The following is a 13,522-nucleotide window of genomic DNA, read 5'->3' as shown; positions in this document are numbered from 1 at the left end:
TTCAACCTTCACGCTCATAATCTTGCAAGTAAGAGAGAGAGAGAGAGAGAGAGAGAGACTATTTGAATGAAAAGCTTATAAGGAACTAGTTCAGAACGCGTTATTTGATTAAACAATAGGACAATAGGGCTTTATACTTTTGTGTAAATAATTATAAAAGGGAAGTGTTGAAATGAAGAAGGTATCTCAGGGACTGTTGATGAGCATTAAATTAGAGAAGAAAACTATCAAAGGCTTCGAAGTCGGGAGTAGAGTCTCTCTCTTGAAAATGTTTGCATATAGTTTGTCTGCAAAATGTTTTTTCCAGTACATTACTTTTAAGAGCAATAAATCAAACAAATCAGAAGCTTGTCAAAAACCCTTACGGTGCTTATCAAGCTAAATGTATTTCACTTGGATTCATGAACATTAACAAATAAGAATTGGTACTTCTAATTATCCACCATGCTACACAAATCACAGCCATCCGAGTTATGTTATGCTTTATAGAAAAGATTCATCTGCACTGTCATAGTGCTCAAGAGATCGAGAGAAGAAAACTTCGAATTGAGAAAATTATTAATTTCCAAAATAAGTTAATGATACATTATTATCTTTTTTAGGTATATGGCCAACACTTCAACACTACGATACAGTGAAGAGAATCACCAGAAATCCCCATAAGAACATAGCCCTCCCTCAAACCGATGAAATCGAGCTGCATCTCTCACTAGAATTTCTCTCCTGGCTATCTTGGATATGAACTGTAGCAGTGTGACACTCACCACCACTTTTAGGTTCTTCACAATTCTAATAGGCACGCCCTCATGCAAAAAATCAGCTCAAAAGCTATTGCCAATTTTTCACTATGGTGGCCATGCATCTCCTCTTTCCTCTCATCCTACATTATGGAGCACGGAGTTCAATTCGGGAACATATCCCACATCCTCCATTCACTCCCTAAGCTTCTCCAGCTCTCTACATATCTGATCAGAAGATGGGTGAGTTCTATCATCAGCCATAAAACAATGAACTTGGTTCTTGTACTTGATACAGCTAAAACCAGGCTCTTTTCTCACTTTTCTCTCTCTCATGCCTCTTCTCACACTAGCCACTCTCTCCCGCTGTCCCAATTTCGCGTATATACTTGAGAGGAGAATATAACATGCAGGGTTATTGGGCTCTAGCTTTAGAAGAGACTCCACAGCCCATTTTCCAAGAGTGAGATTTCCATGGAGTCTGCATGAGCTTAGAAGAGAAGCCCAACCAGTTGCATCAGGTGGAAATGGCATCCTTTTAATGAATTCTCCAGCTTCTTTTAGCTTTCCAGCCCTTCCAAGAAGATTAATCATACAAGTATAGTGGTCAGAAGAAGGAGAGATACCATGGTCTTTGATCATGGAATCATATTATCGAATTCCTAATTCAACTAGGCCTTCTCTACTACAAGCTGAGAGAACAGCCATGAAAGTTACACCATCTGGTTTGAGATTGGTACTTCACATTTTTTTCGTATAACTCTATGGTTTCTTTAGCATTTCCTTCTTGTGCATAGCCTGAAACCAAACCGTCCATGAAACTTGATCTCTCACCACCATTAGATTGAACATTTTTTTAACTTCTTCGATGCTCCTGCACCTTGCATGCATAGTTACTATGGCATTGGCCACTGTAAGAAAGGAATTCAAGCTTACGATCACTGATTTACAATGAAATTGAGAGCATCCTTCCATTGAGGCAAGACTACCAGAGGCACTAATAACACTTCCTAGAGTGTAATCATCAGGTTCAATCCCATTTCTCTGTAATTCACAAAACAATCTCATGGCTTCTTCATTATTTTGCGCATAACCCACAAGAGATGGCAGTCCAAGATTTACATTCTTTTGGGGAATTTGAGTAAAAATGGTTTCTGCACTTTTAATAGCCCCACACTTCGACTGCATGTCCACTAGAGCACTACCAGCAAAGAGATTAGACTGCTAATTTGTTTTTATGATATGGGCATGGATCTCTTTGCCTTGATTTAAGGCCATCAGAGCTCCAAATGCAGTTAAAACACTCCCAAAAGTGAACTGACGGAAGCTGAATTTGCAAATTTCATCCCCCTAAAAAGCTCGAGAGCCTGTCCAGAGTGCCCATTTTGCATGTATCCAGTGATCATAAAGGTCCAAGCAACCAAATCTCTCTCTCTGGCATTTTATTGAAGACCCTCTTAGCTTCTTCGACTGTCCTACACTTGCAGTAGCTAGTAATCGTGGTGTTGTATAACTCATCTAATACCCGCCTAGCCCCTTCCAGGTTAGAACATCTTACAACATATCGATCAATGAACTGGTTACAACAGGATTGGATTCAAAGCCAATTCTGATAATCTGGCCATGAATCAGAAAGAGAGAGAAGGTTATCCTGTTGGGTGTTTGGTAATTATGTAACATCTCTTGAAAAACGTTTATGGGGGTTTTTCCATCACCCCAATTCGCATAACCAGACATTCCAAGAAACACTATCGGCATCAATTTGAAGAGGTTTTCCATCTCTCTAAGGAAATCCCATTTTGAATAACCAGTTATCATGGAGTAAAATGAAATGAGATTTTTGTGGGGCATTCGGTCGAACACTCTTCGAGCATAGCATAAATTGCAAGACTTTGCATACAGGTTTATGAGCTTGTCGGTTAAGAAAGTGCGTATTTTCCATGGTTTTGAGAATGAGGCAATGGGGCTTCTTGCCATGGTGGGACTCAGAAGGGTCCAGAGGAGAGGCAGGCTGAGAGGTTGATCGTGGAGATTTGCAAATAGGGCTGAGAATTTACCCTATCCGGATTACGATCTTATTTGAATTTGGGTATGGATCCAAAATTTGGATTTGGATCCAAAATTTAGATCCAAATAGTATATCAGATTGATCGGATCCGGATCCAGCCCACTTTTTAAAACAATATATATATATATATAGTTATTATTTTATATAATATATACAATTTTTTACACTTTTAAAAAGACCTAATATGGATCTTATGTACCCGGATTGGATCTAGATCTTATGTATAGTTTTGGGATGTGGATCCGAGAATTTCATAATCCTATTGGTTTTGAATATGGATCCCATATGTATTTGGATCCAGATTGAGACCCGATTAGAAAAATTCTCAGCCCTATTTGTAAGTTGGGTTTTTGAGGTGAGTAAAGGGATGATGTTGATGGTGGAGTTGATAGAGGGATATGAGGTTCTTTGCTGGTGGAGAGATGCCATTGTGAGGCATCCTCTCTCTCCTTGAATATAAGCTTCACAACCGAATGTTCTCAAATGAACATATAATACACTTTTATCTCCTAAAGAATTTAGGTATTGCACCATGGGTGCACTAAGAAATCTATTGATTAAATATACAACTGTATTAACAGCTTTAGCCAAAAATTGCATTCCAGGACCTGATTGTGAAAGCATGCTTCTTACACGTTCAATAATGATCCTATTCATCCTCTCAATAACATTATCATGTTGTGGTGTTATAGGAATAGTCATTGCTCTGCGAATTCCATTCTCTCTAAAAAAACATCAAAATCATTTGAGCAATATTTACCATTATTATCAGTTTGCATACATTTACTAAATCTTTTGATTTCTTTTTCAACCTCGTCGTTAAAATTTTAAAAAAATTTAAAACTGAACCTTTAGATATCAAATGATACAACCAACGCTTTCTAAAATAATCATCTAAAAAAATAATAATCACCTAAAAAGGTGATAAAATAAACTCCACTAAGAGATTTCACATCAACAAGGTCACAAACATCATAGTATATCAATTCTAAGCTCTACTTTCTCTACATGATTTATTTTTTTGAAAGCTAACTCTACATTGCTTACCTGTGGCACAATGATCACAAAAATCAAGAAATGAATGTTTAGAAATAAGCATAAGATTTTGATTTTATAATATCTTCATATCATACTCACTGAGATGACCTAACGGTTTTGCCAACTCTGCATATTATCATGCTTACTAGTTATAACAATGATCTTCTCTACAACATCATTCATTTGAGCCTACCATGAAGAATATAAAGACTTCCATCTTTTTGCCCTTATAACATTGTCATGCCACCTCTTGAAATATTTAATAACCCACTTCCAAAAGTCATTATGAAACTATAATCGTCCAATTGCTCTGTTGAAAGGAGATATTCATTCGAGTAAAAAATATGCCTCACATTTATCAAAGTATATTTCTTTCCATCCGATTTCTTAATAACAACAATTTCCAATGCCCAAAAATTTGCAAGCATGCTCCATTTATGTATGCTAAAAAATATGACATTTCAGAGCAAATATGAATAAGACACCAACATTCAAAACCCAAGTATCTTTAGTAGACAGTGTTGGCCATGCAACACTAAAAGTGACAATTTCTTCACCATAAAAAAAACAGTACTTGCTTCGACATGGTTACCATTGCTCTTGACTTTTAACGTATTTTTCATAGCATATATAACCGGGTTTATTGCAATACCAACAAGTAGTCTTCTTTCCCTGTCACTTGGACGTGCCTCTGGCATGAGATTTACGCTTATTAAATTCAAATAGTTGATCTCTATGTTGTGTTTTTTCTCCATCTTTTGTTGTCACTGTTTGATTCGATTGAATAGGCATTGTATATATGCTTTTTAGTTTCTTCATTCATCAATTAAGCAATAACATCCTTCAAATTAAACTTGTTACCCATTGTTTTTGTCACAATTGTAACTAAGGTATCCTAGCTAGAAGGAAAAAAACTCAGCAAAAAGAAACATAATACTTCTTTATCTAACATGATTTTTTATGATCTCAATTATGCAAAAATATAATTACATTTATTCACATGCTTTCTAATTGTGACACATTCTTTTATTTTTAAAAGAAGGATGTGGTTTGTATAGAGCCTAGGCTCTAAACAATCAAATTAGAGCCTACCTTCATATAGTGTTGAGAAATGTGGTTTCAATATTGAAAATTTTGTGATTGCCTTAAAATATATTTTCATATTAGGGATATTCTAAACTTTACTACCCTTCAAATTACAAAGGTTCAAGATAGAGAGAGTTGTGAAGGGTGGATTTATTAATTTTGTAGTATATTCTTTTAAAAAAGTTACTTTTGTGGGGCAATTTTGTAAATATTACTACAAGATAAAGGGTATTTTTGTCATCTCCATAAGGTGTAAAATTGAAATTTTAACTAAAGGACAAGAGCACTTTATAAATACAGTTCCAAAGTCACTAACTTCCAAAATGCCATTGTATTTTTGTGAAAATTTCAAATTTGCCCTTGCTAATGATAAAGTTATCTATTTAAATAATTTTTTAATAAAAAAATAATGATTGTTTTAATAAATACACCCATCACAACGTCTTATAACTTGAGCCTTTGTATTTTGAGGGGTTGTTAACTCTAGACAAACCCTTATTTATAAAGTTTAAAGCTTCAAAAGTAGTGTAGATCGACATATCTATGAAAACTTTAAAATCTTGACAATTGATAGTCTAAAAGTGTGTTACAAAATACACTATTTTCAAAACTTGCAATCCATTTTTTTCTCATGTCCATACATCTTGATGTCGAGATGATCAATTTAAAGATATTTGAGCATCAAAAGAATTTATTCTAGTGAAATTTTTTAGGTAGGCTCAAATTTGATTGTTTAGAGCTTCGGCTTTATATAAACTTTTCCCTTAAAAGAAATAACTTCTGCATTGCATGCATTTTATTTGCACTAAAGGGTTGTTCAAACGATTGTTCCAAATATTGTCAAAGTTCTGTAGATATTTTACATTGACATACATCAAATAAAATTAAGAGTAAAATATATAAAAAAATATACAAGGAGACCATTTATCTTTTGTACGCAGTGGTCATAATTAATTAAGAAAAAATATAAAATGAGATCATTTATCTTTGATACAAGATGATCACAATTAATTTTGACTATTTGATATGAAATTAGGTTGCTGGATTTATTTCATTGACCAAGCTCAAACTTCGAAAGAAATTTTCTCAAACTTTGTGATGCACCAAAGTTATCGGATTTTACATCAAATGGTTGTAAGTAATTCTGACTTTGTCTCCAAGGTAAATGGTCTTATTGTATACAATCCCTATTAATTAATTTTGACCTTTGAATATGAAATTGTCTTGTTGCATTTATTCTATAGCAAAAGTAAGGATGCAACCTTATAACGTAGAACTACGGATGCCCCTCAAAAATCCATCAGAAAAGGTAGTTTCAATGTTGAAAAATACTTTGATTGATCATCTTGACATCGAGATGTATGACTATGAAAAATAAAAATATTTTAAGCCTAAAAAATAGTACATTTTACAACATATTATCTACATCGTCCATTTTCAAGATTTTCATATGTTTATGGATCTACTTGATTTTAACTATTTTTAAATTTAAAATTTTATAATTAGATATAAAAATAGATTTTGACATAAACCTAAAAACATTTTACATCAATTATATACGTGGATCTTAATTGAAGGTGCACCTTACGTCTACATTTGCGGATGCAAACTGCATCTTTATTCTAATAACCAAACACAAAACTCGAATGAAATTTTTTTGAACTTTCTCGAACTTTAGAAGACACTCAAGCTGTCAACGACACCTTCAGTCTATTGGCCAAACACAAATTTCAAATCAAACTTTTTGAACTTTTTCGAACTTTGTAAGTCCTTCAAGCCGTCAAATTTCACATTGGATGGCTACGAGCAATTGTGAATAAAAGAAAAGAAAAGAGGTCAGTTTCGAAAATTCAATGGCAACGGCACTTCGCCTCAAAATTTCTCCACTCAGTTGGTGAAATCACGAACGATAGCCATGGCCGGAGCTCCAGTCCAAATTCGAAAAAAAACTTATTATTATTATTATTATTACCATTATTATTATTATTATTATTACTATTAATATTAATATTATTATTAATTTAGTATTAGGTTCCTAAATTTGTCAAGTTTGGATGAACATCGTCTATTGATTATTTAGCTAAAAGATACCCATTTTGCTACTTTTCTTAGTGATTTATTAGCATTGTTCATGATAATTTTAAGAACAATTTCATCGCTATTTTTTATTTTATTTTCCATAAGCATTTTGTATTTTATCGTTTTGTCTAAGAGGTTGTTAATTCATTATTTTATGATATAAAAAGGTATAGAATTAAATTTAAAATTTTTAATTAATATAATTTACCTTTTTCGGGGGGAAATTTTACAGGAAAACTGGTTATCTGTTGATTGAAATTTTCACATTTACACGCAAATAAGTGAATAACTGCGTTTCACACTACCATAGAAACATCAAGGTTAGCTAATTTCATGTTATTTATTTATTTATTTTGAGTGATTTTCTCTTTGATTTTTTGTTATTGAATTTATAAATTGTTTGATTTCAGAGTTTTTTGTGTGGATTTTTTAAAAATTCGGTCTTTCGAATTGGGTTTTCTCAGAAACATTTGGATGTCCGTATGATATTGAGATCAAGATCTATTGTGAATTGGGGTTATTAAGACCATTTAAAAACCTAAAATTTGAAGATTGCTCTTTCTCATGAATTGGAAGTTTACCTAAACCATATGAAAAACCCAGTTTTTTTGAAAATTAAAGTCTCTCCACTTGGATTTTGTTTTTTCATAACCATTTGCAGAACATAGGTTTTGGAAATTATTCTCTTGTGAAACATGGATTTCCTATTACTTGAAATAAATTTAATGAATTTATCATGAAAGAATCATTTGAAAACCATGAATTTTTGGAAACTCAAGGTTCTTTTGAGTAAGCCCTTGATTTTTTATTTTTATTTTTTCAGTTAAAAACAAAGAATTAGGATTTTTATAACCAATGGAAAGCTATGTATTTTAGGAATCTTTCTAAAATGAGTTATGGTTTCTGGAACCACTTGATACCCAAGATTTTGGCAAAAGTTCTCTTGAAAATAAGATTTGCTTTTGCTTTTTGATTGGGAAACTAAGTTGATTACGCGTACAGTTGATGTTGTCATTTCAAAGAATATGCAACATTGGATCTTGTTAGGTTTCTATTGTCGGTTTAGAGAACCAACTTGTTTGAAGTTTGAACAGAGGAACAGTATCGGTGTTTTGTGCTTTATACGTTAACATATTGATTAGTGGTAATAGTGACCATTGTCCGATTTGGGATATCTCCGAAGGCCCACCTCGCATAAATAGTTGTTTTCTGCTTGTTTATTCAAGTTCAAGTTAAAATTAAACCTTAATAATTGGGTAGGTAAAATATTTGTAACCTTTTAGGTGGAAGTAATCTGATTGTTCTATAAGTGACATTATGCAAATTTGGGCAAGCTTGATATCCTAGAATTCTGAATTGACTGTTTCTCTTTTTGTTTGAAGCTTTTGTCCTAAAGCTTGTTCTTTGTTTTGGTGCTTGTCCATTTCCTGAGTGGAATTTACAATTTCTATGCAATTAGGCCCTATTAGGTTTCTTGGAGTTCACGATGTTTTTCTTGGAGTTCACGATGTATACGATACTCATCAAGGCCTCTTGTGGGTTTCATATGGCTGTGACAGCCTATAATTTGTCTTTCTTATAATTCTGGATGCAGTTGGCTGGAAATCTACCGCCCTCTACATATAGTATTTGATTTATGCATTGATTTCTTTGTTTCTACAATTCATACAGGGTTTGTGCAGCTTTGCTACAAGTCATCCATTCTCATAGTCATTGTATCCCAAAACTCAGGATTTTGTTAATTTGCAGTTTTTATGAAATTCAGGTTTGTTGGAAGTTTAAGTCATCCAGTCTCATAGTCATTGTATACAAAACCCAGGATTTTGTTAATGTGCAGTTTTTATGCAATTCAGGTTTGGTGGAAGTTTGGGTTTAAGGTTGAGCAATATTTGTGATTTTTACTAGGTTTCTTGTGAAATTTACTTGACTGATGTGCGTTCAAATCTCCCCATTCGGAGAAATAGGCCTAGTTTTACATTTATTATTTCTTCAAAGTTAAAATTTCTTAGGTTCCAGGATTCAGGTGATGCATTAAGTATTTTGTGGAAAGCAAGTTTTTTATTTTTTATTTTACAGAACTCCAGAACCTTGGATTTGATGATTTGCAGCTCCTTTATCGCTTTCAGGGTTTCTTCTAAATGTTTGGGTGTACTAGGATTTTATGACTTCTCCAATTGTTTATCCAGTGTTTACACTGTAAGTGTGGTCTATTTAATAAATCATATGTTGCATTCTTTTTATTAGGGGGTGATTTTGGCCACAATGGCATCTTATTCAATGGAAGAGTTTGTTGGAGATAGTGTTCTGAAAGATTTGCTTCCTACGCTGATTGCTGAAGGATGGGACAATGTTCCCACACTGAAGATGATGAATTCTAAAGATATGGATTCCATGAAAATGTCCCAGAGACAAAAGGTTATACGAAGCTCTTATTATGTTATCCATCTTTTTTATTATTTTCTATGGAAATAATTGTTCTTTTTCTTGTTTAATTTCACTGTTTGGATGCTTTGATAAAAACGTTCATGAACATGTCTTGTTGCAATGATTGCTCTAATGTTTGTAATTATTGGGGTTTTTATATTCAATTTCAGAGTATGACTGGCCTTTTTAATGAGTCATTTGGAGTATTATTTTCAAGAAACAATGATTTTTCTCTCTTTTTTGGATTTTGAGGTGCATTTTCAAATTGATAGTATTTCAGGATCAGACATCCCACTTCTCATTTTGGAAAAACTTTTCATGAATTTGTATTGATTCCTTCTCCTTCTTTGTTCCCCCCCCCCCCCATCCCCCTTCTTTAGGATGCATTGGAACTTAGGTCTTATTTGCATGATCGTTTTTTAATGCAATATGGGGAGAGGCTTGAAGCATCAAGAGTGGCTCTTCCCGAGCTTCTTAATTCTAGCACTACCGTACTCTCATCTCACTTTGGCATGAAGCGAGGCCACATTGCTCGATTTATTGATAGGACACTTGCTTGTGGAATTGCTATGCCCCCTTCATCTGCTCTCCCATTAAGAAAAAGAACCACGTCTTCTCTCTCTAAATATGGTGATGCCAGTGAAGCCATGTCCAGTAATTTTCCAAGAAGAATGCAGAGTTTTGTTTCCATGAACCAGGATTTGAAGTCCCAATATACAGTTTCAGCTTCCTTTGGGGTCAAAGGGGAGCGTACTTTTAAAGGGATCGTTGCTTTTGCACCTGCTGAGCCTAGGTGTTGTGGGCTTGTACGACCTCCTCCTGAACTTGATAATGTTGCTCCATATTCCATGATAGAGAGCATTTCAATTCAGAAACTGACCCCCGAGTATAAGACGGTTATGGAGTCATTGGTGAAATTAAAGACCCGACCCATGAAGGCTTCAGAGCTCTGGCATGATAGACCAACTGTATTGCTTTGTCTCAGACGCCCTGGGTAATGCATTATTGGTTGTTTATTCTCATCTTGTTTTCTTCGAAAGCAACACTGCTGTAGGAAATTAGATTTTACGCTCTGTCTATAGTGTATTTAGTATAAGGTTATCACCATGTCCATCCTCTGTGAAAGACAGTTGAGATGAAACTTCCTCAGTGAGTGAGGCTATACTACAAACACTGTGGGCAGTGAGTGCAGTTTGCTTTCTCTCTTTCCCTGTTCTTCATTTTTCAGTTTTAAGCTGCCTTGCTTGTCCATTAACAACTGGTTTTGGTTTCGGTTATAAAAAGGATGGGTAACTCGTTTCAACAATCTTTTTTTTTTTGGCCTTGTAACTACGTTTAGGTGGCCATTCACAAGTTATTTCTATCCTCTGTGGGGCAAGGTCAAGTTTCTATTTTAGAGGAGAAATGAAATTACACATGTGCCTATTTTCCCTTAGCATTGCCATCTGCATGTCGTAAATGTATATATTGAAGGCAAGTTTTATACTAGAAAATTGTCAAAAGTCCCCAGCTTGTTTACTTCAAGGGTATGCTTTTCATTGACGAGTTTGATGGTTATAGACTCACGGTAATTTTCTCCAATTAATGAGAGGAAATTTTGTTTACCATGTCTCACATGAAACAATGAATAGCTCTTCTAATTCATGTAAATTCTAGTAACTCCTGTTAGAAGTATTGTATTACAAGTGGGTGATGGCATTGCTTGTATCATGTTCTTGATTAAGTAATAATGGAGATAGTACAATAGGCATTGCTTCAAATTTGGAATCCAATAATGTTGGTGTTGTACTATTGAGTGATGGCTTAATGATACAAGAGGGCAGTTCTGTAAAAGCAACAGAAAGAATTACTCACATAGTGAGGCTTTCAATCAGTTTAAGCAACAAACCACTGATGTCAATCATCTGCCATCTTTACTCTTCAGTTTTTTGTTGAGGTTTATCCCATAGAGCAACTCAAATCAGATCAGTGATCAATTTCTAGGTTTATGGGATCGATTTCGAGGTTTCACCATAAACCTTATTGGTTACTTCCAATACAGAAATCAATGGTTCAAACTGCACTCAAAGGTAGAGCATTGTTATTTCCAATGCAACTCTGGAAGAGTAAACATCATGAAGATATTTATCTTGATAACTTCTCTAAATCTTTGTAAGATTATCAGGAATTATTCACATCACATAAAGCAGAAACTTTTTAAAAGAAATGGCTAGAGTTATTCTATGTTATAGTCACTTCTATTTTTGCCTTAGAATTCTCTAGGATTTTGTGTTATTGGATTGTTGATTAGTTTCAAATTGCCAAGTCAGGGAGTTATTCACCAGCTATATTTTAGCCAACAAGATATGAATTAATCTCAACTTATAGAGTTTTTCTTTTTCTTTTTTTAAAATAATTACTAATGTTACATATCAATGTTTCAGCTGTGTCATGTGTAGAGCTGAAGCTCACCAGATTTATGCTAGGAAACTGATATTCGATGCACTAGGTTTCCAGCTGATTGCCGTCCTCCATGAGCAAATTGACTCAGAGGTACTCTGTGGCACTATGATTACCCCTCTCTTTGATGAATTGAGTTGAACTTGGGTTTGCATATTGATTTTCCTGCCATCTCAGGTGAAAAAAATTTGGCCTAGCTACTGGGGTGGGATTGTAGTCTTGGACAAAAGCAAGGGTTTCTTCAAAGCTCTTGGAGGTGGTAAGCTGCTGAAAGACCAGTTTGTGACTGGATTTCTTTGCAATCCTCGTGCCATTGCGAATTATAAGCATGCTAAAGCTATGGGTGTCGAGAATAATTTTAAGGGGGAAGGAGAAATCAAAGGTGGGCTATTCATAATTGGCAGTGGGAAAAGTGGAATAGCATATCAGTTTATGCAAAGAAATTTCGGGGATTGGGCACCCATCAATGAAGTTCTTGAGATCTGCAGGGGAATGCAGGTATAGGCTTCTTGCTTTTGCCGAATGGATTTCTTCTACTTGTCCTTGTGCTTATGGAGAAATTCTTTAACGTTACTTGGTTTTCTGGATTTTGGTACCCCGTGAGAAAAATCAGGATTATTACCTAGATAACATTTTCAATAGTTGTAATTTGTTTTATATATTGTTTTGCTGCTTTTGTAGGCAACTAGTGTTCTTCCAATTCGCTTCAAATTATATGACATGAGTGACATATTTGCCTAAGACTTTCTCTACCTTATGTTTCTTATTTAATGAATTTTCAATTTACCAAGCTACCTTGACCTACGACTAGAAACAATCTTTTGGATTGGTTGCCACTAAATCCTTGGTGACGAATTTAGCAAAGTTACCTATGATACCTTTAATTTCCTTCTTTGGTAGTATTGTCAAGAACATGTTTGTCTTCTGCTGGGTATAGAAGATATTTGGAGGATACTAACAAATTTGAAGGAGTTTTTGTTACATCATGTGGACATTTTTGTGAGCTGCTGCTTTTCATGCTTTTGAGATCAAAGCTATCATTCTTAGGCTTGACTGAGCTACAGATTGGCCGATCTGCAGCGATGGTTGGGCTGAACTGTCTCAACATCCTTATCTTTGTTTATAATATTTGTAAACTTTTTATTACTTATATTAACAATAAAGGAAATGTAGACAAAAGAAAAAAATGATTGATGCTGGGAAGTATATTTCTTTTAAAATATTGCGATATTTTTGCAAGCTCTTTGGTAAATGGAAATATTTGTCATATTAATAAAAAAGAAACCAATTGGCAGTTCCAGAGATTGCAATGGTCCTTCTTGTTGTTCAACTTCTTTTCAATGCATTGATCTACATATTGAAACTTTATGTTTATTGTGGACATGCTAAGGAGTGTGATTCTGAAAGTTGGGTGTAATATATGGTTTCATCTATAATATGTTAATTTTATTATATGCAGAAACAAGCGTCTGATCAGGAAGCTGAACCATAGAGGGACCTGAGGCAAATCAGTAACCAACACTTGTTTACAATATTCAATTTGTTCTTTGTAATTTTAATTATTATTTATTTTTGAAGTTTTTGTTGTGCATGTTTCTCTGATAAAGCAATTTGTGATAATATGTAAAATGGATCTCACATTGCCCAAAAA

At 34.2% G+C, this 13,522-nt stretch overlaps 1 protein-coding gene across 9 annotated transcripts; it reads left to right on the top strand.

The window, feature by feature from the left end:
- The first annotated feature begins 6,605 nt into the window (after positions 1 to 6,605).
- LOC18433983 (uncharacterized) lies at positions 6,606 to 13,522 on the top strand. Of its 9 annotated transcripts, none has more exons than XM_020667137.2 (6): positions 6,642 to 6,764; positions 9,253 to 9,423; positions 9,813 to 10,426; positions 11,856 to 11,964; positions 12,049 to 12,369; positions 13,331 to 13,522. In XM_020667137.2, the coding sequence occupies exons 2-6, from the start codon at positions 9,271 to 9,273 to the stop codon at positions 13,361 to 13,363; spliced, it is 1,230 nt and encodes a 409-aa protein (XP_020522796.2). In that variant the 5' UTR covers positions 6,642 to 6,764; positions 9,253 to 9,270; the 3' UTR covers positions 13,364 to 13,522. The 9 variants fall into 9 exon arrangements, with proteins under 9 accessions (XP_088705064.1, XP_020522796.2, XP_088705060.1 ...); XM_088848934.1 differs by lacking the exon at positions 6,642 to 6,764 and adding an exon at positions 7,285 to 7,328; XM_088848933.1 differs by lacking the exon at positions 6,642 to 6,764 and adding an exon at positions 8,346 to 8,680.

This window comes from Amborella trichopoda, chromosome 10 (assembly GCF_054954075.1).
Source record: "Amborella trichopoda isolate Santa Cruz 75 chromosome 10, AtrichopodaSantaCruz75HAP2 v2.0, whole genome shotgun sequence".
Classification (NCBI taxonomy): Eukaryota; Viridiplantae; Streptophyta; class Magnoliopsida; order Amborellales; family Amborellaceae; genus Amborella; species Amborella trichopoda.
Note: the sequence above shows the minus strand (reverse complement) of the source record. Positions and strands in the feature narration are given on the sequence as shown.

Bases quoted from the DNA above. Each gene is read 5' to 3' on its own strand.
- LOC18433983 (XM_020667137.2), top strand. From the start codon at position 9,271: ATGGCATCTTATTCAATGGAAGAGTTTGTTGGAGATAGTGTTCTGAAA. The intron at 9,424-9,812 runs GTTATACGAAGC...CCCCTTCTTTAG, and splicing joins AAATGTCCCAGAGACAAAAG to GATGCATTGGAACTTAGGTC. The intron at 11,965-12,048 runs GTACTCTGTGGC...CTGCCATCTCAG, and splicing joins ATGAGCAAATTGACTCAGAG to GTGAAAAAAATTTGGCCTAG.